We start from the raw sequence: 25,095 nt of genomic DNA on the forward strand, positions 1-25,095 counted from the left end.
TATTCTAATATCAGCAATATAAAAAAAAACCTCTTTTGGTTCACACGCTATCAGATCTTAAAACAAGCTGTTCAACATCTACTTGAATAAAGTGTTTTAAATAAAAGCCAAAAAAGCTTACTTTGAAGAAACTGAAAAATGTCAATTTCTCTTTATATATAATCCATCAACTAGCATTATTAATGATATTGCAAGTTTTTCATTTAAACTAGAACTACTGAGTATAAAATATCTTTTGGCAATAAAAAATATTATTCTGGAATGCAAAGATAAACTTATATATAACATTCATTTTTATTGTTATTATTCCCCAGCTACCCTTTAAACTCTCAAAACTTAAATCACATATCACAAGACAAAGAAATTTTGTGACCATGTATGGTGATAGATGTGAACTAGACAGTGTGAAAATCACAAGATATCCAAATACTGAATCATTATACTGTACACCTGAAACAAACATAGGATGTAGCAATTTTATCTGAATTTTTTTTAAAAAAATGTTTAAAAGAACTAGTGTCATGCTAACACAATTCAGAAATAAAGCAGTAACAGTGAATTAACTCAAAGGTTTCTAGAAAATGGGAATGCCCCACAGGGTAAACTGAAGGAATCTCTTTGGATCCTTCCCTAGCATGCTCCTCCAAGCTCTCTCACCAGGCATTCCAGATTAATGCATTTTTATTGCTTTCTGCTGAAAGGTGATAAGTGCATTCTGCGAGGAACCTAGCATTCTGCAAAATCATTTATGAACAAAAGAGGGTTTATGGGGGGTGGGGGTGGGAGTTAGAGGAGACCACTTAAAACCTATATAACTTAGTAGCCACTAAACAAACAAAAACACCCACAGTCTAATTAAGCATACGGACACTTAAATCTCTGCTGGCGTTAGTTCCCCAAGCAATTGCTCCTTTGTGGTCTTAACCCTGTGGCTTGGGTTGCTTCCTTCTTAGAGAGATAGGTCTTTGAGGGTAGCTGCCTCTAACAGAGACCACTTTCGTAAAAATTAAGACTTAGATTCAGAGTATAACTTCTTTTTATTGTAACTATATAAAATGATAGATGTGAATTAAACCCACTGTAGTAGTCATTTCACAATATTCGTAAATCAAACCATTATGCTGTACATCTTAAACATGCACAGAGATATATGCCTGTTATTTCTCAATCAAACGGGGGGGGGGGAATATAAATAAAAGCTAAGAGGGAGCCGATTTCAGGTCAATGTATAAAAATACCTTCTAAAAGTCAGAGCTGAACAATGATGAAATAAAACGAAATCTGCCCTCATTGGAGAAGCGCCAGGATATATACTTCATGCCCCATAGCAGGAATGTTTCAGGCAGGAAAATAAGTGAAAGCAGCTAATACTTTATCAGGGAATACTGTCAACTACTGTTGTAGGCATATTTATATTTGTATCTCATTTAATCATCGTGAAAATCTGTTTAGAAAGTGGGAGAAACATTATAGTTTCAGAAAGATTTAGCAACTCCCTTCAATCCTAATTAAATCTAGATCTGAAACAGGCCTGGCTAATATCAATGTCCAAAATACCCCTAAACAACTAAGCTACTTTCTTATTTCTCTTAAATATATCAGAATTACCTGATGTTCAGAAAATAACTGTAAAAAACTGAACTAGAGCTGCTTTGATCAAAACAGAATAATTGAATTATTTTATAGTCAAAGACCCTTTCAAAACAATAAAAGAAATTAGAATTATATTCTCTAGAATTTCCATCCTTTTCATGTAATCATAGCTGTAAATGATACTAATAAATTAGGGGGGAGACGCCCTTTTATTTACTTGAGAAAACTAAAATAAGCCATTTACATAAGGGGGAGAGAAATATAAACTTATATTTATTATATCATTAAGGAGTAAAATAGAATCCTTTTTTACTCTGAAGAGAAAATGACATCTTTATTGCTAGATTTTTTTTTTAATTTTTACATTTTAAACAACTGTAGAGATCATAAAAGTGATACAAATTTTCTGCCCTTGGAAACCCTAAACCCTATGCCATTTTGGGTCCTTGACTGTGGATATGACTTTGTCCTCATTACCCGATCAGTAACATCTCTCAACAGCTGTTTGCAATAAAGGGTCTTGATGGCCAAGGGGGAGAGCAGAGCCCTGAAGAGGTCAAGAAGGAGCATCAATGATTAGAAAGGTTACTTATCAATGTATCACACAAAAGAAAATTGAAAACCAACATATGGTGACCCCAGGGCCTGGCTCCAGGTGTTTAGTAACCATCTGAAGAAAGAGAATAATGTACCCTTATTTCAACTTTAAATAGGTTAATCTTGTTGTGTGGGTAATTTAAGTGCAAGAGAGTTTAGAAGAGCAGTGTGTGTGTGTGTGTGTGTGTGTGTGTGTGTGTGTGTGAAACAAAAACTAATTTGGATAAATAACTAATCATCAATTTGAAGGGGTTAAAAATGATTAAACAGTTTTTTAAAAAAATACCTCTAAGAAGCAAACCCAGAGTGAAAACTACTTAGCTTTAAATATACAAGTGATTATGAACCTATCTGGATTGAATTTTAAGGGGAAAATAGAAATTAAACCAACTTCTTATCTAGTATATGCTTGGTAAATATACATATTTGGACTCCAAACGAATATTGAGGGGCTAAAATAAGTCCATGTCTTTTTATTCCCTAAATCCATACCAGACCACACGGTAGAATAGTTACACTGTCCTACAATCCTAAAACAAAGTGATTTTACAATCTTCTTCAGTGAAAAATTCCAATTTTAATCACTTGAAATTGTTCCTACTATCTAACCTACAACCTTCCAACTATAATAATTAAGGCCACTGTGCTTTTTAATGCTCTTGGTAGAGAAGGAGAACAATGTGTTACCAGCAACCAAACTATAATAAATGTTCTGAAGTCTTAAGATGGTTTTGAGGCCAACATTTAGCTTTCTGTTTTATAGGATACTCAAATTTAATTTCTTTAAACTTCCCTTATATGTACTTCTAAGTATTTCACTGAGATTGAAGGATGAATCAGTGTGACCCTTTAAATATCTTCGTATGCTCCCAAACGTACAGATGGTTCATACTCCCCTAAAGCAATAACAGCAAGCTGCTCTACAGAGATGGTACCATGGATGACAGATCTTCATAGAGGAAAGCAAACATGATTGAATGTCCGTCATGTGCGGGTAAATAAAAAGCACTTTGCATGCTTGTCATACGCTTTTGCTGTCTGAAGTTTACAACAACTTGGCTGCTATTCACTGGAAAAAGTCTCTAAGTAAAATCTACTGATGGTCAATTAGCTAATGGTAAGGAGTCTTGCTATTAAAAAATATTCCTTCAAAAATTACCTTATTCCATAGTGAAACCATGTGTTAGATCAAATGTTCCCATTTATGCTTCAAAATACATGGTCTATTAATAAAGCATGGTTCAGTTCTACATTGAAGTAAGCAACAACAACCCACTATTTGCATTTATGTGCTAACTCTTAAATTTATGTAAACAGTAACAAACACAAAATCATAGATGATAATAATTCCTCAAAAATTAAACAAAGCTATGTTGCCTATAAAATTTGTCTGGTTTTGTCTTGGGTCTTACATCTAACTGTGATGAGCACTTTTTGAAAATTGATAAAAACTGTCTCCTGAAAAAAAAAATTGTCTCCTGAAATAAAATACACCTGCTATCTTAATAATATATTTAATATATAACCCATTTTTATTGTTTGCCTTAAAGTAGGTAAATAATATTCTGTATTTTTAGTTACCTTATCTATAAAACATTATAAAATAATTACAATTTTAATCAAAGCAATCTGAAGTTCCTCACAAAAAGACTATGTAAATATCATTTATAAACTATATATCATTTATAAATTACTATATTGTACAACTTTGCATATTGTGGTCTTTTGCATTTATAGCCATTACAATCTCCTCATACTTGTTTAATATTGTAAATATTAATATCTTTTCATTTTCCAATTTCATTTGATATCTATTACAAAAGTTTATAAATGCATAGAGAAGAACTAAAAATACACAATTTCTCAATTACTATTTATCTCACTTCATATCAACTAGTCTGAAATAAATGAGATATACATATATAGAGATAGGCTAATCAGGACAATTTTTTTTATTAGTTCATTGAAGAAAAAGTACATCCATATATCCTGTAGAACTGATAATACAAATTACCTAATGTGGAAATACTAGAGGCCTGGTGTATGAAATTCATGCATGGGTATGGTCCCTAGGCCTGGCCTGCAATCAGGGCCATATTCCACAGCTGCAAGCAGCTGGCCCTGCCCCCCGCTACCACCTACTCCCATTCCCCCATTTGCCATCCAGTGATTGGAGCCAGCTGGGCGAGAAACAGCCCAAGAGATAGTAAGTGTGCCTCATGGTGACTGGTCCAGCGATCATTCTGGTCATTCTGCCATTAGGGTCAATTTGCATATTACCTTTGTATTATATAGGATATACGTAGTGTTAAAACCCAATTTCCAATTGAAAAACTAAATTAACTATTTCACTTGCTAACACCAAAAAGAGAGACCATAAATAAGAATAATTAACAAAATCTATAATCTTATTTGATCATGAATTTCAACTTACTAAACTACAACTATATACAAAGACTGGGATTAAAGTTTGGCTGACGTTTTTCTGAGAAAAAAGCAACTCAAGAAAAAAAGAAACTAAAACCATAAAGAAATAAGAATAGAAAACTCTACAGCAGAGAGAGACAAGAATGATCAATGTTTTACTAAAGACTATTGCACACAATCTTTAAATCCAGTGCACAAAATGTGCTGTCAAAGCTGACCATGAATCATAATAGGATTTTCACTGAATGGAGATTTTTAAAATCACTTTCCTTTGTACTGTACAAAGAGAAATAATTGGTACAGTACAGCATATATTGTTTCATCTTAACTAGGTGAAAACATAATTCTTTTTATTATTGTTTTTTAAAAGGCATTTTAAAAATTTGCATAAAAATAGAAACCAAGTCTTTAAACTTATTTCTCACGGAGAAGAACCAAATGGCGGCATAGGGCAGACACCCGAATGCAGCCTACCACAACAAGTTTGAATTTAGAACTGAAAAACAGGGGAAACATCACCCTGAAGCGCCGGACGGCTGGCTGAGGGGAGGCTCTACCATCTGGGAAGAAGAGAGAAGGCGCTGAACCTCAGGAACTGTGAAGGTATGGAAAACTGGGCGAGTGAAAAAGCGGCCACAGAGTTCGCTGCCATCTTGCTCGCAGAGCAGAGAGGGCGGGCCAAGTTCGCTACAAGCTTACTCCCTGCACACGGAAAGGGCGGACAGCTAATGCGCGGCTGGCTTTCTTGTTCGGGAGGAAAACAGAACCACCCTATTGCGCTGATAGACGGCCCCAGACAGGGAGAGACCAGACTGTCGGGCAGTGGGCGGGGATCTCTCGGAGGTGTGTGAAGCCAGCGGCCATTACTGTGGGACTCAGAAACCAGACCCTCATAGGGAGGGGCTGAATAAAGCTTGTCTGCACCACCCGAGACTACGCCCCATCCAAGCAGAGCACAGAGGCCCTTCCAGTGGCTAGCTTCCTCATTCGCTGCCAATAGGACTCTCCTAGGGAGGGGCAGACAGGAATCTAAAGCTTGTCTGCACCTATACCAAAGAGGTGCTCGCGCCTGCAACCAATCTTGTGGGATTCAACAAAGCTTGTCTGTGCCACCCTGAGACTCCACCCATCCAAGCGGAATACAGAAACCTTCCTAGCTGAGACACTTCTGATCCTCATAGCCAATTGGCTTGGAGATCAATGCTTCCCAGTGATACCAACAACTAGCAAGGCTTAACAACAAGACTGCACACACATCCCACAAAGGGCTACACCAAGAGTGTCCACCTCAGGTAACTGGGAGGCTGACTCACTGAACCATATAGGACACCTTAGCACACAAAGCCTCCCTATCAACTCAGGGAAGCTGTGAAAATGCCAAGACAAGGAAATAGATCACAAACAAAAGAAATGGAGGAAAATACAAGACTGGATATAGAGTTCAAAACCACGCTTATAAGGTTTTTCAAGAATTTCCTAGAAAAGGTCGATAAGACCTATCAGGAGATGAAAAGGGATCAACAAGAACTAATAAGGGATCAACAAGAAATAAGGGATCAACAAGAAATAATAAGGGATCAACAAGAAATAAAGAATACATTGTCTGAAATAAAAAATATTATACAGAGTCCTAAAAACAGAATGGAAGATCACAAGAATCAAGTCAAAGATTTGGAACATAAAGAGGCAGAAGACACTCCTCCGCAGAAGCAAGAAGACAAGAGAATCCAGAAAGTTGAAGATAATGTAAGAAACCTCTGGGACAACTTCAAGTGAACCAACATCAGAATTATGGGGGTCCCAGATGAGAGAGAGCAAGATATCGAAAACATACTGAAAGAAATAGTGACAGAAAACTTCCCCCACCTGGTCAAAGAATTAGACTTACAAGTCCAGGAAGCGCACAGAACTCCAAACAAAAGGAATCCAAAGAAGACTACACCAAGACATATCATAATTAAAATTCCAAGAGCAAAAGACAAAGAGAGAATATTAAAAGCAGCAAGAGAAAAGCAGGTAGTTACCTATAAAGGAGCACCCATACGATTGTCAGCTGATTTCTCAACAGAAACCATGCAGGCCAGATGGGAATGGCAAGAAATATTCAAGGTGATGAATAGTAAGAACCTATAGCCAAAAATAATCTACCCAGCAAAGCTATCACTCAGAATCGAAGGCCAGATAAAGAGCTTCACTAATAAAGAAAAGCTAAAGGAGTTCGTCACCGACAAACCAGAATTATATGAATTGCTGAAGGGGGTTCTTTTGGAAGAGAAAGTAAATAAAGATAAAAACTATGAACAACAAATACCTAACTATCAACAAGTGAATCTAAAAACCAAGGGAATTAAAAAAAAATCTGATGAATATTAACTGGTGAATATAATGAATCAGAGGTATGGAAGGGGAGTGGACTGACGATTCTCGGGGAAAAGGGGAGAGGGGGGTGTGGGAAGAGACTGAACATAAACTGTGAGGACAATGGGGGGTGGGGAAAGGGCAGAGGGTGGGGTGGGAACCTGGTGGAGGGGAGCAATGGGGGGGGGGGGGGAATGAGGAACATTTGTAATAAAATGAACAATAAAGATTTATTTAAAAAATATTGAATAAAAAAATAAAAAGATTTAAAAAAATAAAATAAATAAACTTATTTCTCACTCCTGAATATTTTTGGACAATTTATTTAAATTTCTATTTTTTTCTTTCAACATGCTTGCCCAGCCGGCATGGCTCAGTAGTTGAGCGTTGACCTATGACCCAGGAAATCAAGGTTCGATTCCCTGGTCAGGGCACATGCCTGAGTTGTGGGCTTGATCCTTGGTGGGAGTGTACAGGAGGCAGCCAATCAATGATTCTCTCTCATCATTGATGTTTCTAGCTCTCTCTCCCTCAACATTCCTCTTTGAAATCAATACAAATACATTTTTAAAAACATGCTTATAACTGGTACCGACATTGCTCATCAGCATCGTACACCTGACCTGGGGCCACAGTTGGGTAAATAAATTCACGCTTGGGAGGCTCATTATTAAGGCAAGTGCCACGGCCTGAACTGTTCGACACAAAGGATCAAACATGCTTATGTACCGACTATAAACATGTCCTTATCCTAAACACCGAAATCTTTCTCTATGAAACTCAAGAAGAATTTTGTATTCATTTTTCTGAGCTAGACACAGACTTCTTTAGGCAGTCATGGAGAGTCAATCATAGTATCTTTTTCCCCACAACAATTTTCCTTGTTTCTCTATTTGGGTTAGCATCATCTTGTCCCACATGGTTGTTGTATTAGAATGTGAGCAATGGACTGAAGCGACTTGAAATGACTCAGTACTAGAATATATTAAATAAAGGCTTCTCCTAGCCAATATAAAAATACCCTTAATGCAGTTATTAGAGTACCAGAAAAGAGGAGGGTGAAGGTGCGGGAGAGTTTTCAAAGCCATAGCATTTCTTAAGATAAATTTCAGTTGACATCGTAAACTTAGGACTTAAAGAAGAAATACAATAAAAATTATAAAAGACATTTGAAAATTATTTAATATAGGATTATGCAAACATTTAGAAATAGATACACCAATTTCAGAAAAAAAGCAGTATCAAAGGCAATTTTTGCATTAACAATGTTATCAGAGGTAAAGTATATTCATCAAAACTCTATCCTAACATTTGTATCATGAAAGATCACATAGAAACAACTAAGCATAAGGATTGAGACTTCTTACCCCAAATTTACATTGGCGGGATCCTTCTCCGTACTGGTACCGACATTGCTCATCAGCATCGTACACCTGACCTGGGGCCACAGTTGGGTAAATAAATTCACGCTTGGGAGGCTCATTATTAAGGCAAGTGCCACGGCCTGAACTGTTCAACACAAAGGATCAAAGAAAATTAGGGACACTATGGACCATTTCAATCACAATTATGAAACCAGGTATTGAGCTCTTTGTTTTAATAACGTGATGCATGAAAAACAATACTTCCTACCAAGAAATAATCACATGGCCAAATAACTTGACTAAAACCTGAACAGGAGTTCCATTCTTTTTTCCAGCACCAAGACATAATAAAAGTATCTCAGACAACAATCCGAAAATGTTGGCCTTAAAACAGATTTAAACTAATTTCTGAAGGAATCAAAACAGAATTTCATGTTGCTGTAAGTTTCTTGTTTGCTTTCAGTGAAAATATAACCACATCTGGTAGTAGAATTAAAAACATAAAATGTGGGGGGGAAATTGTGGTTGTAATCCTTAAAGACTTAATCTATATATTTCCACCTTGGGCAGAACAATATATGACATGTCCAAAGGTTCTTGAAATATTTCAATAATAAACGAGCTGAATGACAGATGAGGCAAAGATCCAAAGTTCTCCTCTCAAGTATATTACAAATGTTTAGTCTCTCAAAAATTTCATATTTCATTTAGGGTCATCAGAGTTAAGAAAGGGAATGTTCTCCTCTCTATATAATTTCTGCTTTTCAAAGTGTGTTTGTACTCAAACATAATATTTTAATTCAGTGGAACAAATAACATAAAGATTGCCAAAACCCAGACAGAATACCTTAGTTTAAAGAGCTTTATACTTTGCTAAATATAATTGTTCATTTTATTTAGTCAGTGTGCATAAAATAGGACAGATGCTTTTGTACTTTCATTTCACATGTAAGTTAGAATTTTTAAAGAATTCCTATGCCAACATTTAAAAATTTTTTCCAACATTCCTGTCAATTGTGCCAGCACTTGTGTTTTTTTTCCCCCAAAATCTTTTCCATCTGCTTTGCCAAAGGAAAATAATTTCACAAGTATAAGTTCTTCAACTATTATTTAGGACAGTACAAACTTTCATTTATAGATAAGTAGAAAAGAGACATGCATTATAGTGAGTTTGATATTTGCTTAAAATTTTATCACAGTCTTAAAATGTAGAAGTTCATTTGCTATATACAAACGTATTTGCACTGCAACAAATTAATACCTTTTAAAAATTGAAACTTATTATTCATAAGGTGATAGATTAAAAGATCCAAAGCTGATAATGCGGGGGGATCCAAAGGACAGAATACTGTTTTCTTTACACATTTTTCCTTTCATTTGTGACCTTCCTGATTAATTTTTAATCAATAAAATATTTAGATGGAATATTCAATATGATACTAATACAGAGGGGTTTTACTATTGACTATTACAATCAATTCACTTGTCACTGCTCAAGGTTTCTATCTAACAGAGAACAACTTTTTTCTTTTTTCATCCAGCTACCCAGTGTTCACGACAGAATGCTTTTTATTTCTTGTTTTTTGTACTTTTTAGAAATTGCCGTGTATTTCAGTAAGATAATTATTTCTTATTAATTTTAGAAACAGCAAGTTCTTTTTATGTTATAATATAAAACATCTTTAACCTATATGCATATGCAAATTTTAGGCAAATGTAATTCTACTAATAAACTCAATTTTTTATACTAAGGTTAATGATAAGAAGGTCAAGGCAAAAAATATAATAAAAGAAGATGTACCATTTTGATAACATGCAATAGTTATTAGATTATTGGATTAGTTGCTTAATTCCTTAATTTTCTTTAAAAAATGTCTCTGCAACAAAATTATAAAAGTCTTGATGAAAGGAGTTAAATATGTAATAAAAATAAGTTATCAAGTACTACTCTAGATCAATGGGGAAATTTTAAGTACTGAAGTTCTTAAGTACAGGGTTCTACAGGTAAATACGTAAAGCAGAAAGTATAATTAATTATATATTCACTGAAGTATATAATATGTAATCACCTACATGGCACCAATTAAAAATCTATTTAAAAATTTATACATAATTACTTTTAGGAATACAGAAAATTAACCTAAAATATTTATAGGAAAAATTATGTGGACCCCAAAAGTTTAAGCCTAGATAGGATGAGAAAAAAAATTCCTTCTTGATAGCGTACTGAAAATTGACTTAATCCAGGAGTAAGTGACAATACTTATTCTTTTGAAGTTCTTGGGTATTAATGGTCTTCCAATCACGGTTCCTGCTCTTTAAAAACACCAAATGCAGAGACCATTGCCAGGGCCTCCAGACAATGAAGAATGCCATGCACTGTGGTCACTGTGGCCAAATTCTACTCAGTCAGTGTATCCCAAACTGGATTTGTGTTTCAGTTCTTTGGAATAACCTATTCCTACGTATTAAAGTGGTCTCACTAAATATCTACACAAGTCTTGTTCTCCGTTTCCAGTTATGTTTTACAGAAGAATAAAATAACATGTAAAACAAAATATAAGCAAAAAATCATATAGATCCTTAAGAATGAACATGCATATTGAGGAACATGACATCAACAAGGCCTTTTGAGACGGGTTTGGTGACATTTGTACAAATCACCAATGTTTGCAAGTCAAGTGTCATACCTATTATTACCGGCTCCAGGAAAGCAAGTATGGGACAAGGCTGCTTTAAAGTGTTTCTATACACTACATGGTTTCCTCCTAGTAACCATACCTGGTATATATTATATATTATACAATAAAATCTTGCTCAAAGTATTGGGGAATGGGGTCATTTTCATATTTTAATTTTCAACTGAGGGTTAAGTGGCAAAAAATACTTTTGCATAAGGTTACTAACGTTTGTCTGCTACTTTCCTGTGAATTTCAAGTAGAGATTTATATTAACCCTGGAAGTACTTTTCTTTATTTTTAAATTACCCAAGTAGTATATCCCAATTAGACCCCTCATGTCACTCAGGAAGTAACTAATATTCTGATTGTTTAATAACAATTTCCTTCATTGTATTAGTAGTTTTACCTCCCAATATTCAGCTGCCTGATTTTGGAGTCTGTATGATAGGAGTCATATTGTAGGTTTTCCTTTGTGACTTTATTATTTCACTCACTCAGTACTAGGAATGTGGGACATATCCATATTGATGTGTAGAACTATAGCCTAACCATTCATATTGTTCTTTGACATTCCATTTAAGACTATACCACAAATATCAAATGAGCATGTGAATTATTTCTAATTTCTGGAAATTGCAAATTATGAGGATAAGAATATTTTTGTACAGGCCTCCTGTGCAAATATTTTCTCTTAAAAAAATTACAGATGAGATTTTTGTTTATATTTTATAATTATTTCCTTTTAGCAAAGTGGAAGTTATGAGTAATTTTTATTTAATCCAGGATTCTAGCTCATCAGTTCAATCATACAATTCTTATGATGATGAATCTAGTATTATTTATGCTACTACTATCAAAATAATAACAGTGGTAATATTACATATAATATTTTTCTCATCAAATAGCACTTTTAAACATAGTTTGTGTTTTAATGACATATGAGAACTTTTCCACTCAGAAAACATAAACCTCACTCACTCATCATTAAAAAAATGAAGGATACTGTTAGTAGTTTCCATCTGGGATGTTAATGCAACTCACTATTGTTAAGTATAATATACAGGTGTCTAGAGCAAAAGAATAAACTTAAAAAGTAGAATTGTGATTATTTCCCTATCTGCATATATTTCATAACTAAAAGCCCAATCCTAGTTAAAATATACAGCAATATAGATAACTATTGAATTCACAGACTCTGCTTTTGTTATGCTTCTAAGACAAGGCAAAACAAAAAATGTGTATCAGTTTGAAGAACATGCTTTTTCCTTGACTATGAAATTCGTAGTAAATCAAAGTATATTTACATTTCCAGAAATCCTCGTAGCATGATAGCAAAGTCATATTTTATGTATTCTACTTCTAATTTAGAGAAGTCTTATTTACATAGCTCAAAAGTTAGCCTTGAAAATAGAAACGTGAGCCAGAGTTGAGTCTTCAAGTAAAATTTACTGACCCTTACATAAAATATGCACTCTTGGCTTTGTTTCCAGAACACATAAGGACATACCCCTAATTGTAATTGTAGATTTATTTTTCACTTCAACAATTATACGATAAAGCAGTGGTTGGCAAACTGCTTTGTCGCTCTGTTGACTAATGAGTTTGTCGACCACTGCGATAAAGTATAGATAGACCTTTAGTACAGTCTATAGTACAGTGGGTCAATCTAAAAAATAAATCTTTCTATATAACTCTGTACATATCTTAACAGTCTTTGAACAACAACAACAAAAAGTTAACTTAATAATGCCCTCTGGTATTATTTTCCACAGAATTGTGCTCATAAATATAAACTAAGTAAAAATGAATTAAGTTGGTATTATCTACAAGTGAAGTTTCTTACCTACTATGTTCTCATAAACTGCACTACCAGTCTTCACAAAACTAACCATACATTCCATCCTAAAATGAGTTTCTTTAAGTCAGATTTTCCTTTCTTATCCTCTGGATGAGAGGGTCCTTGAACAAAACTGAACTTGAAGCTTCCAATATACAAACACAGTATCAATAACGGTTCACTAAGTTATGCTCTCTTTTTCTCCATATGCGATTAAAACTTATCGATGATATTTATGGGTTTGAGTGAAGACCCCCAAACGTTTCAGAAACATGGAATGAGGAGAAACCTGTTTTTCTAAGCTGTTCCATGGATTCCATGTAAAAAAAAAAAAAAAAAAAAAAGAAGAGAGAGATCCCATCTATAAAACTGCTTTCCGTCTAACAGATCATTGACATTAACCTTCAAAGTAGATACTATAGAAGAAATATGAGTGCCTTAGTCATCCTGTTCATCTGATGTCACTTCTCTTGTGGCTCTGCACTCACCTTTCTTCCTAGCTCAATCTCAACCACAATGTTGCCTTTCCTTTTCAGCTTCCATCCTTTCTATGAAAATGGATCGTCTCTATTTAATGTGTTACTATAGGAGATTTTGCTATGGATCTTTGACAGCTCAAACATATAACAGACTTTAATTTAAATAGAGCACGTTGATTCACAGAGGCTTCAGAATTTTTAAAAACTATATGAAATTACTCCGTACTACCACTAAGTGGTGGAAAATATATTGAGGGGGTGTGGGGACAGAAAAAGAAAAAAGAAAAAAAAACTGGACTAAATGACTTCTGGCTGCCTTCCACTGCCTGGTAACTTAGCCCAGAGTCATCAGTGAGAGTGAGTCATGATACCAGGTTCGTCTTTCTCCACTTTCTTAGTCAGTAAATAAATAAATAAGTCCCGCAGGCAGATAGGAAGGACACTACCTGCAAAGCCGTCGGCGAAAACATCAGAAGCTGGCATAACACGTCCATTCTAACGGAAATAGGCTCTTTATTACTTAATCAGGACGGCTTCTGGGCGATTCATGAACCACTTATTGAATCACCGAGTTTAAGAAATCTGAAAAAAAATATTGGGAGTTGGTAAACACCATCTCCTGGTTGATCAGTAGCACGTAGGGTTTGACACAAGAGACTTTTTACTATATTGGCATGTAAAGGCCATGGAATGGTTTTCTGTTGAACATAGTGAATAGTGAATCTATAAATCATAGAAAGCTCATTGTTAAAATCCACCATCTTTGGCCTATACAGTTACTAAGTAGAGAAAGGTATGCATTTTGTTGGCTGGGCTACAGTTCCTAAACAATTCATCTTTACAGATTTCTTTTTCTTGAGAGGAGAAACTGAAATAAAATGTTATGAGTCTTTTTGAGCCAACTATAAAACATAAATGTAACCTCAATCCCTGATCAAAATATCACTGGATTTTAAAAAATATCACACATAGCTGCTAAAGCAATTAAGTGCGCTGCATTAATAAAAAAAGGAACAAAGAAATTCAAGAAAGTTACTATTATGTCTTTGTGCTCCAGTAAACTGACCTTTTTAAAGGGCTTTGTATTTTAAAAATCTTTACTGCTTAGTCAGATTATGAGCAAGGTTGTTTAGTGTATTTTTAGGGGGTGGGGGGGACAACTTTCCCCAAATTGCTACCCATTGTCTTTCACGTCTGTCTCTCACAAATGGCTTAAATTTTGTGAGTATCCCCAGGAGAATGCAAAACAGAAATATTTTTATAAAATACAGGATAAATAAGCCTATTAGAACCCGGACAATACTAATCATGCTTACACATACGAAATGCAGAGAGATAAGAAGGCTTAAATAAATGCTCTTTGTATTAATTCTTTTAATTAATTCGATGAGACACTTTCTTGTAATTAATAAGAGTTTTACATCTCTCACTAAACCAGTGGTGATTTCTTAACTATATTTTATCAGCAATTTTGGGATTTCCTTTTGGAGTGTTTTAATAGCCTTAATATTATTTCAATGGGGTAGGTGCTGGCAAGAAATGAAACATGGTCCTTGTATTTAGTATGCATACAAAGACTGTCTAGCAAAGGGCTGTGCAATAGAAACTGAAAAGAGGAGCAAAAAAAAAATTGTACTTAAAAAGAACAAGAGGAGGGAAGCCTTTGAAAATGCACAGGAATACTGAGCATGTTATATAGTTTGTCTTTCTGGTGACAGATACTAAGATTCCATTAGAAAAACATGAGCCAAGTCAAGGGAGAAATGGCAGATCTGGCTTGATTTCTGGGAAGAGCAGATTTTCAACAATGTTTAAATTTAGGTAATATGATCTCATTTAAAAAAAAATCTTGAAAAATGATATTGCGAGTGCGTTGTGGAGCGGGGGGGGGGGGGGGGGGGGGAAACTACCAAAAGATGTCCAACAAATTATCTGTGGTCTATGGTCAATCTTTATAACCCTTTACCCAGTTTTGGCACCAGGCAAGCACAGTGCTAAAATGGTCTATTATTAGGGTTAAAACTTGTCAGGTTATGCAGCACTACCTAAGTGAATTCCCTCAATTTCATTATTATATTAGTTAATTCAAAAGAGCCCATTTTAAGCATTTATCTTTTGATCTTTGATTGAGTAAAGCACCATAATAGGTATTTTTTAAACCTCTTGTTGAGGCTTTCTAAAAAATAACTATTTATAAGTTTTCAGAATATTATCAGAACATTCCTAGCTATGATCCAAAACTTGAACAAACTTACTAGTAGGTTATCCTACATAACCTATCTGAATTTTTAAAAATGCTGCCCCATTACTATGTTAACATAAACTTTGAAGGGAAAGTTTTTAAAAAGAATTTTTAAATTCTGTTTAAATAATCACCTGTGCTTTATGTATGACTCACCTTTTCACAGAGTATTTAATCTCTTCTCCCCAAGGGAAAAAAAATGGCACAAAATTATTGAAGGTAATGACAGAGCCATAGAGTTTAAAACCTTGATATCATTTAAAATAGTAATATTTACCACTTAATGAATGTCTCTTAAGTGTTTTAATACATTTTATCATTATACATAATTATATACAGAATAACTAATGTTGTATATATTATTAACTAAGCTCATTTTAGAAATGAGAATCTGGAGATTAGAAAACTGAAGTAATATGCCCAAGGTCACACAGTTAGAAAATGAGCCTAAGTCTATTAGTTTACAGAGTTCAATACTGAAGCCCGCTGTGCAGGTGAAATGTGGAAGTGTTCAACACCTGCCTTCCTATTAGTTAGTAATTTATATTCTTCACAAACTCTTGAAATACACAGTAAAAGACAAAGAAAGAAGGTCCCAAACTGTAGGAAAGATGTGTTTCTTAATAAATTGTCAAGCCTGGCCACTGTGGCTCAATGGTTGAGCGTCAACCTATGAACCAGGAGATCACGTGTTGATCCCAGTACGGGTCATGCAGGAGGCAGCCGATCAGTGATTCTCTCTATTAGTTTATGTTTCCATCTCTCTCTTCCTCTCTGAAACCCATAAAAATATATTTTAAAACAAATTTTCAAAGACAAATTTTCAATTTTTCATTTTTATTTCCCAGGTGTTTGATTTTTTATTGTTGTTGATTGCTACTATTAGGTCCTATGGCATTCTTATAGAACTCGGGTGTTGTTTTTTTACCAGTAAATGAAATGTATAACCACTGAATTAAAGTCTGAACTATGCTCTATTAAATTGTATTAATCTACATTTTTTCTGACATTGCTTCCCATTTAGTGAACATTTCTAACACTGATATCATCAACCCCACTTAAATCCCTGCTTCAGTTCCTCCAATCTACTCTGTAAATTTTATTTGAGTATGAAGGAAAATATTTGCCACAATGATATACTGAAGTACTTTTGGAACCACCTGAAATATTGCTGGGCCCTATAAAAGGTACTCATTATGCAAAGTTTGAAGCACCATATATTAGGCTTCTAGCAATGGCTTACTTCTAGAGTAATTCATCATCACTCTCCAGAGATTACTTACTCTAGAAAGCTGGTGATGTAGTCTCGACTGCAGGAAGACCAGGAAAAAGGATTGGTATTTGCAGTAATGTGAGCTGCCATAAGTTTTGCTGTTTCATGACCTTTCGTCCCACAAGGATTTCCAAGTCCATCATGGTTCATACCAAAACTGTTTTAACAAGAGAGAAACATAAGAAACATAAAAGAAATAAGAAAAAATAATAAAACAAACCCCAATATATCCTTTATTTTCTTATTTGATCATGTATTAGTTTTATTAACATATGCCTTCCATAACAGTAGACTAGATACTATAAGGAAATATAGGCTTAAAGTTAAAGAGACTAAGGAATAAGTCAATAATATGATATATTTCCAAATCTCTTTAAATTTATCATATAGTCTCAAATGTTATTTCTTCTTGAAAAGATACAGAATATGTATTAATTCTCACTTTATAGATTAGAAAAACAAATTTAGTAAAAATACAAGACCTATTAATGATCACACAGTGTTGGAATTGTTAGCAGAACCTGCCTATTAAGATGCTAGAGTTCATAATTCACTATGAATCAGAAGGGAATTATAAAAAGATGGTTTTGATCCATTGAGTCCTAGGTTGTAGTCCAAACACAAAGTCCTTTTTCTTACTAATATAAATAAGAGAGAATTAAATACATAGACAAAAGAAAAACTTATTTTTCACCCACCCTCAATTTTATAACAGTTCAAAGTCCTGGAGTAGAAAAATATGGATGGGCATCAAGAAAAGAGAAATGGAAAACATTTGGTGTCAGCTTTGAGAAAGAGAATGGTGTTAATGATTGAATAATAAATATATCAGGTAGTTTCTTGCTTTCATCAAATTTAATAGGAGGATATAATCAAATTAACAGCTGATGGGTTGTAAAAATTATCTTTTCATGATAGATCACCATGGTTATGTTTAGACAAATAATTCAAAAGAAGTTCAATGAATTGATTGATATTTCTATAATAAACTTCTTTCATCTCATCTACTGACTTATGTAACCAAAGCATTCATCATCTACAGAAACAAAATAAAGAACTTGAACTAATGCTGAAATCCTACCTTATTTTATTTGTTTGTTTGTTTGTTTGTTTGTTTGTTATTGATTTCAGAGAGGAAGGGAAAGGGAGAGATAGAAACATCAATGATGATTGCCAAAACCGGTTTGGCTCAGTGGATAGAGCGTCGGTCTGCGGACTGAAAGGTCCCAGGTTCGATTCCGGTCAAGGGCATATACAATACATTGGTTGCGGGCACATCACCAGTGGGGGATTTGCAGGAGGCATCTGATCAATGTTTCTCTCTCATCGATGTTTCTGGCTATCTATCCCTTTCCCTTCCTCTCTGTGAAAAATCAATAAAATATATTTTTAAAAAGAAAAAGAAAAAAAAGAAACATCAATGATGAGAGAGAATCATTGATTGGCTGCCTCCTGCACACCCCCTATTGGGGATCGAGCCCACAACCTGGGCATGTGCCCTTGACTGGAATTGAACCCGAGACTCCTCAGTCCCCAGGCCAACACTCTATCCACTGGGCCAAATCAGCTAGGGTCTACCTTATTTTATAGGAATACAAAGATATCTATAAATGCAATAATTAAAAAATACATCTAATTAAAGATACATCTCATAAAAATTTTGCTTTCATATTTTATTTGCTTTTATATTTTATTATTTTTAAAATCTGCAATGTGGATATGCCCCTCTGATCAATCATTAACTAATAATGATTGCTATTTAAAAAAATAATTCAGGAAAAATTCTTTATGATTAAAGGAAATTTTTAATGTAATTGCTATATAGATATATTTATATGGAGATATTTTATATAATTAAACATACTTTTAAGCATAAAATATATGTTTAAATATATTTAAAATATAAAATATATATTAGGGTAATAACCTGGGAGGGAGAGAAGAAGCAAACATTGAGTTAAAGGGAAAAAATGATTAAGATTTTAACTATAAAATAAAAATGGGTTTGTGTATTTTTTTTTAAATATGTTTTATTGATTTTGTACAGAGAGGAAGGGAGAGAGATAGAGAGTTAGAAACATCGATGAGAGAGAGTCATCGATCAGCTGCCTCTTGCACACCCCTACTGGGGATGTGCCTGCAACCAAGGTATATGTCCTTGATCAGAATTGAACCTGGGACCTTTCAGTCCCCAAGCTGATGCTCTATCCACTGAGCCAAACCGGTTTCAGCAGGTTTGTGTATTTTTTTTAAAGACATATGATAGTTTCCAAATTGCTATGGCATTCAGATTCAATTGGATATTTTTAAAAGACATATATAACAATTTTGTTTTCATATGCTAATATATACAGTATTCCAGATATTCTATCTTTTGTAGTTACTTAGAAAAAAAATAAAAATTTTTATACAGCTGAAAAATACACAATACGGTACATAGTTTTAAAAAATTCAGAAGTATAAGAGAGAAAAGGTTTTTTTTTCTCTCCTGAGGAAATTATTGAAGAATTTAGAAAGGGAAAAAAAAAAAAGTGAAACTCATTAGTGATGAGAGAATAAATAAGAGGCCACTTTAAAACCATCATACTGACAAATATAAGAATGTTACCTAGTACTCAGTGTTGGGAATAATTGTAGAGAAACTGGGATCTTAGTTCATGATATTTGTAATGTGGTCAGGGCAGCTGTTCCAGAGAGCAATTCAGCAGGACTTAGTCAGATTAAATAGGCAGATACATTATGACTCAGAAATCCTATTCTTGGATATATATCCCGGAAATATTCCCAAAGAGAATATGCATAAAGATGTTCATGACAGGATTATTTATGATAGCAAGGAGATAAAGACAATCTAGGTGTCTGTCATTAGGGAATGGATAAGTAAACTTTGGCAGATGCATATTATGGAATACTAAACAGAACTTGGAGTCAGCAAACAAGATACATGTCTACACATAAATATGGGTGGACCTTAAAAATAGCGAAAAATTAAGAAAAAGAACAATGTCTATACACTATATCAAACATGTAAACAAAAACTACATACACATTTTCGTATACTAGGTCAAGGAATTGTTCCAAACTAAAGACTAAAGAGACATAGCTAAATGCAATGAAAACTGGATTGGAGAAGGAAGGGAGGTTATAAAGAACATTTCTGGGACAACTGATAAAATTTGAATATGATTGTATATTGATGATAGAAGTATATCAATGTTAAATTTTCTAATTTGACAGCTATACTATCCTATATAATAAAGATATAATATGCAAATGGTCATTACACTGTGAAGCGTAACGACAGACCGCATAATGACCAAATCATGGATCAGTAGGAAGATGGGGCAGCGAGCTACAGGAAGGGGCAGGGCAGCAAGCTATGGGGAGGGGAAAATGGAGGGGGAGGGAAGAGCTACTGGGGGGTGGCAGCAAGCTACTGGCAAACTACTGGCACACAGATTCATACGCAGGGCTATTAGTGGTTATTTAAGAGATTATCTTTTCTCCTTAGGAAATAGATGATAAAATATAATATTTGGGGATAAGAGAAATGTCTACAACTTACTCTCAAATATCTAAGGAAAAAAATTCATGTACATATACAGAAAGAGATAAAGCAAATATTGCAAAATATTAACAACTGAATCTGAGTGAAGGACACATGGAAAGGCTTTTTATTATATCAATATTTCTATAAGTTTGAAATCATTTCAAACTTAAAAAGTTAAAATTAATACATACATGCACAAAGTAGCCTGCAATATTTTACAAGGATATGTATGTACTCAAATATGTGTATCAAACAAATGGCAGTGGGAATGGAAATATAGAAATAGAGCAGAAGGGTCTTTACTGGGACTGATAATGATATTGTGCCCAAGAACTAAGGTTGGCTGGATAGATGGACATATGGGTGGGTGGGTGGGTAGGTAGGTAGGTAGGTAGATGTAGATAGACAGAAAGATGTAAAATAAAGTTTGCTCTTTAGTTTCAAAAATACTGTTTTTTTAAAAGAACAAAACAAGAGAGAGAGAGGAGAGAGTTTAGTAAACCTGGGGCCCACCCTGATGAGTGAACAGTAGTAACAAGAGAACACTCCCATGGTTGGTTTTATGTGTTTAATAAAACATTGCAGATTACATAAAAGTGGTGTTTCTGATTTGTGGAGAGTTTTAGGACCAGAGAGAGAGAGAGAAAGGTGAGGGGGAAGTTAAGAGAGACAGTTTTCTGTGGGCCTCTTGTGATTCCTATATTATGCTGAGTATACCAAGTCTGCAAAGCTTCCTCTTTACCCAGGCTATGTTTCAGGATAGCTTTAAGAAATGAGGCAACATCAACCCTGGATAAAGAGCAGAATTACCTACTAAAGTAGTTCCCCTTATCTGTGGTTTCAGTAATCCACGGTCAACCACAGTCCAAAAATCTATATATATAAAAGCCCAAGAGACTGGATGACAGGCCAGTAGCTATGACATGCACTGACCGCCAGGAGACAGACCCTCAATGCAGGAGTGCCGCTCAGCTGACAGAAGGCCACCAGATTCTGGGCTTATGGCTGGTGAGTGTAGCTGTGGCTGTGTGAGCCTTTCTCATGGACACTCCGCCTGTGCGCCCAGGCTGAGGTGACAGGGGGGCCGGGATGAGCAGGAGTGGCACCCAGCCCAGTCTTGGGCTCCTTCCTGGCCACTTGCTGCTTAGTGCACTACTTCTTGCTGTGCAGGATCAACACGAATAGCAGGCTAGAGCCTGATGAACTGGCAGGTAAGGCCAGGCTGCAGTGGCACAGAAGTCCACTGATCCCTGCAGGCTAGCCCAAGGGACCCCATCGGTGCACATACCCATACACTGGGCCTCTAGTATTAAATAAAAAATTATTTTTCCTTTAAATATATGTTTAACAAAACAAAATCTCCTTATATACATATGTAGAGATATATAAGGAACGAATTCCTTATGTCATTTATTTTTTTAGGATATATTGGAGGAAGCTCATTGGTGATTATATTTTACATCACTTAATCATATATTATTTAACCACTTACTTTAAAAGTAACAATGTATTTTGGACCACAAAATAATAGCTTACTCTCGATTTGATACACAATTCTTATTTGTTCTTTTGGAAGATTAGTTTAATAAAAAAAAAGAGTAAACACAGACTACTGAGTATAAAGTTAATATGCATTCAGTCTGGAGATTCTTTTTAAAATCATAATTGATGTTTTCAAACCAAATAAAGGATCTGTATAGCTAAGAAAAATCTTAAAATGCCTAATACAACTTTTCTATCTAAGCAATCTTAATTTTATCATGGTAATATATCAGCATCATTTTTTTTTTCTTAAATTATCCTGTATTTAAACTGTCTTGCATTTTGTTAAATAATCGTTAGCACACAGAGCATGTACTTTTAAAATCAGCCACTAGAGGAAAAAAATAGATGCTATTCAGTTCTTGAATAAGATAACATATACACAATGATAGAATTAACGAATAGTTTCTTGCCCAGCTGCCATGGCGCAGTGGTTGAGCGTCAATCTATGAGCCAGAGGTCACGATTCAATTCCTGGTCAGGGCACATGCCCGGGCTGCAGGCTCAAGCCCCAGTGAGGGGTATGATCAATGATTCTCTCTCATCAATGATGTTTCTTTCTATCTTTACCTCTCCCTTCTTCTCTGAAGTCAATAAAAAATTTTTTTAATGTATTTTGTAAAAGAATAGTTTCTTAATGTTTTAAAATGAGAAAATTTCCCTTTAAAAAGTACTTTAAAAAGTGATGACATAATTATAGTCTAAATTGTGACAACTATAAAATCTCAAAACTAAGCCTTCCCATTGTAGTAGAAAAACATAAGGGAATAAAGGGACATCTTTCTTAAAAACTATTTTCCATTTGTAATCTCTTTGATCTGTTCTTATTCATAACTGATCTTGGCTATGAATCACTTGTTACAATAAAGCAAAAGCAAAATTTAATGGATGTACTCAGAGCCTTCTATACCCACATCTGGCAAACATTTTTAGTTTTAATAGTTACCCAATAGGATAGTTATTACAATTTGCTTATGTGTTTTCTAAAACAGAATTTGGAACTCAGTTCTAACTTTGGACTTCATTTTGGACTTACTTAGGAAGTTATTTAATGAGGAGGGGTGTGCCTAATGAAATCTTGACTCTTTGCAAACCTATATAAAGCAAGTTCACATTTAGTATAAACTCTTCCCTTGGTCAAAGGAAACAAAAGAAAAAATAAACAAATGGTATTACATCAAGCTAAAAAGCTTCTGCACAGCAAAGAAAACCATCAACAAAATGGAAAGACAACCCACTGAATGGGAGAACATCTTCATCAAAGATACATCTGATCAGGGGTTAGTGTGCAGAATTTATAAAGAACTTATAAAACTCAACACCAAAAGAACCACAAACAATCCAATTAAAATTGGGCAAAAAACCTGAACAGACACTTCTCCAAAAAGAACATACAGATGGCCAATAGACATGTGAAAAGATACTCAAGATCGCTAATCAGCAGAGAAATGCAAATTAAAACCACAATGAGATACCGCCTTGCACCTGCTGGAATGGCTATCATCAATGAATCAACAAACAAGTGTTGGTGAGGATATGGAGAAAAGGAAACGCTTGTGCACTGCTGATGGGAATACATATTGGTGCAGCCACTGTGGTAAGCAGTATGGCGTTACCTCAAAAGTTAAAAATGGAATTGCCTTATGAGCCCATGGTTCTACTTCTAAGAATATATCCAAAGAAACCTGACACACTAATTCAAAAGAATATAAGCACTCCTATATTTACTGCAGCATTATTTACAATAGCCACAATTTGAAAACAGCCCAAGTGCCCATCAATCGATGAGTGGATAAAAAAGCTAACAGCTGTTGGAGGATGGGAGTGTGTGTGGAGGGGAGGCTGGGTGGAAAGATAAAGAGATTAAGCAAAAAAGGAAAAACATGGGCACAGACAATAGCATGGTGTTGACACACTACTTTGGTGTATGCTTATTATTAACCTTCTATCATGAGAGCATAGCACTGTTCAAGCATTTAAAGACAGTTAGGGCCCTGGCCGGTTTGGCTCAGTAGATAGAGCATCCGCCTGCTGACCAAAGAGTCCCAGATTCGATTCTGGTCAAAGGCACGTACCTCGAATGCAGGCTCCTCCCTGGCCTGGGCCCTGGTTTGGGCGTGTGCAGGAGGCAACCTATCAATGTGTTTCTCTCACATCAAATATTTCTTTCTGTCATTCCCTCTCTCTTCCACTCTCTCTCAAAGTTAATGAAAAAGTATCTTTGGGTGAGGATAAAAAAATAAATATAAATTTAAAAAATAAAGAGAGGTACTTTCACCAGAAGAAGGGAAATCTGGATGGATGAAAACAGTAACTGGAGCTTCCTAACACACATAACTTACTTTACAATTTTATTCTGAAGTCTTGGCACATTTCTCCTTTAAAAAAAAAAAATCATCTCCCAGTCAGTCTTCTATAGAAAGCATACCCCAATTGGTAAAACCAAACAATGACATTGATTTCTGAAAGCAAGACTGATAGACATACCCCTACAGCTTTCAATACAACTTTTGACACTTCTTCACATTTTCTGAAAATCAGGTTTATAGTTCACTCAAATCACTATTAGTTAATAAATGAGTTGTCACATCTAAAAGATTTGTGGCCTTAAGACCTATTCTTATTTGCAAAAGAAAGCAGACATACACAATGGTAGAGGGAGCAGCCTAATGAACTCCCACCCACACATCATGATGAGAATAATATGTAACATGTTGCTCTTCTTGCTATATCTTTCCCTTTCCCCCCTTTCTTTTAAAAGTAAATATCAGACATCGTGTCACTTCAGTCCTGCAGACTTCAATGTGCATCCTTTAAAAAGATTAATATTTTAACATCTTTTTTTAAATTATTTTTGTACAGTAGGAATACATTAGATAGTTTTCTCAGTATAACTAGGGGTCTGGTTGAGTTCTTGCCACCCCTCTTTAACACCATAATTTTTCAACTTCTGAAACTATGGCAACTACATAATTAATGAAAAAAATCTTTCAAAGAACATTCTTTTCTATACAGTTTCATTAAGTGCCTTTGGCTTATAGCCTACATTAGAGGTAGACATGCCATTTAAAAATAGCATAAACCTCAATTTTTCACTTGACAAGGAAACTAACTTCTTGTTTTCACAAAAGTATGGAGAAACATAAAAGTAG

General features: G+C 34.8%; 1 protein-coding gene across 5 annotated transcripts in view; it reads right to left on the bottom strand.

Annotated features, from left to right (window-relative positions):
* The window catches only part of ADAMTS6 (ADAM metallopeptidase with thrombospondin type 1 motif 6), a 186,750-nt gene that overhangs the window by 88,490 nt on the left and 73,165 nt on the right, over positions 1–25,095 (bottom strand). For all 5 annotated transcript variants that reach the window (XR_014794870.1, XR_014794871.1, XM_084882164.1 and 2 more), the window contains exons 10-11: positions 16,862–17,008; positions 8,343–8,484 (exon numbers count right to left, since the gene is read on the bottom strand). Coding sequence is in view for 3 of the 5 variants with exons in the window: in XM_084882164.1 (XP_084738290.1) it covers positions 8,343–8,484; positions 16,862–17,008 (289 nt within the window). In the remaining 2 variants the exon portion in view is untranslated. The remainder of the gene's footprint in view (positions 1–8,342; positions 8,485–16,861; positions 17,009–25,095) is intronic.

Source organism: Pipistrellus hanaki (assembly GCF_964339955.1).
Source record: "Pipistrellus hanaki genome assembly, chromosome: 4".
In the NCBI taxonomy this organism is placed as follows: Eukaryota; Metazoa; Chordata; class Mammalia; order Chiroptera; family Vespertilionidae; genus Pipistrellus; species Pipistrellus hanaki.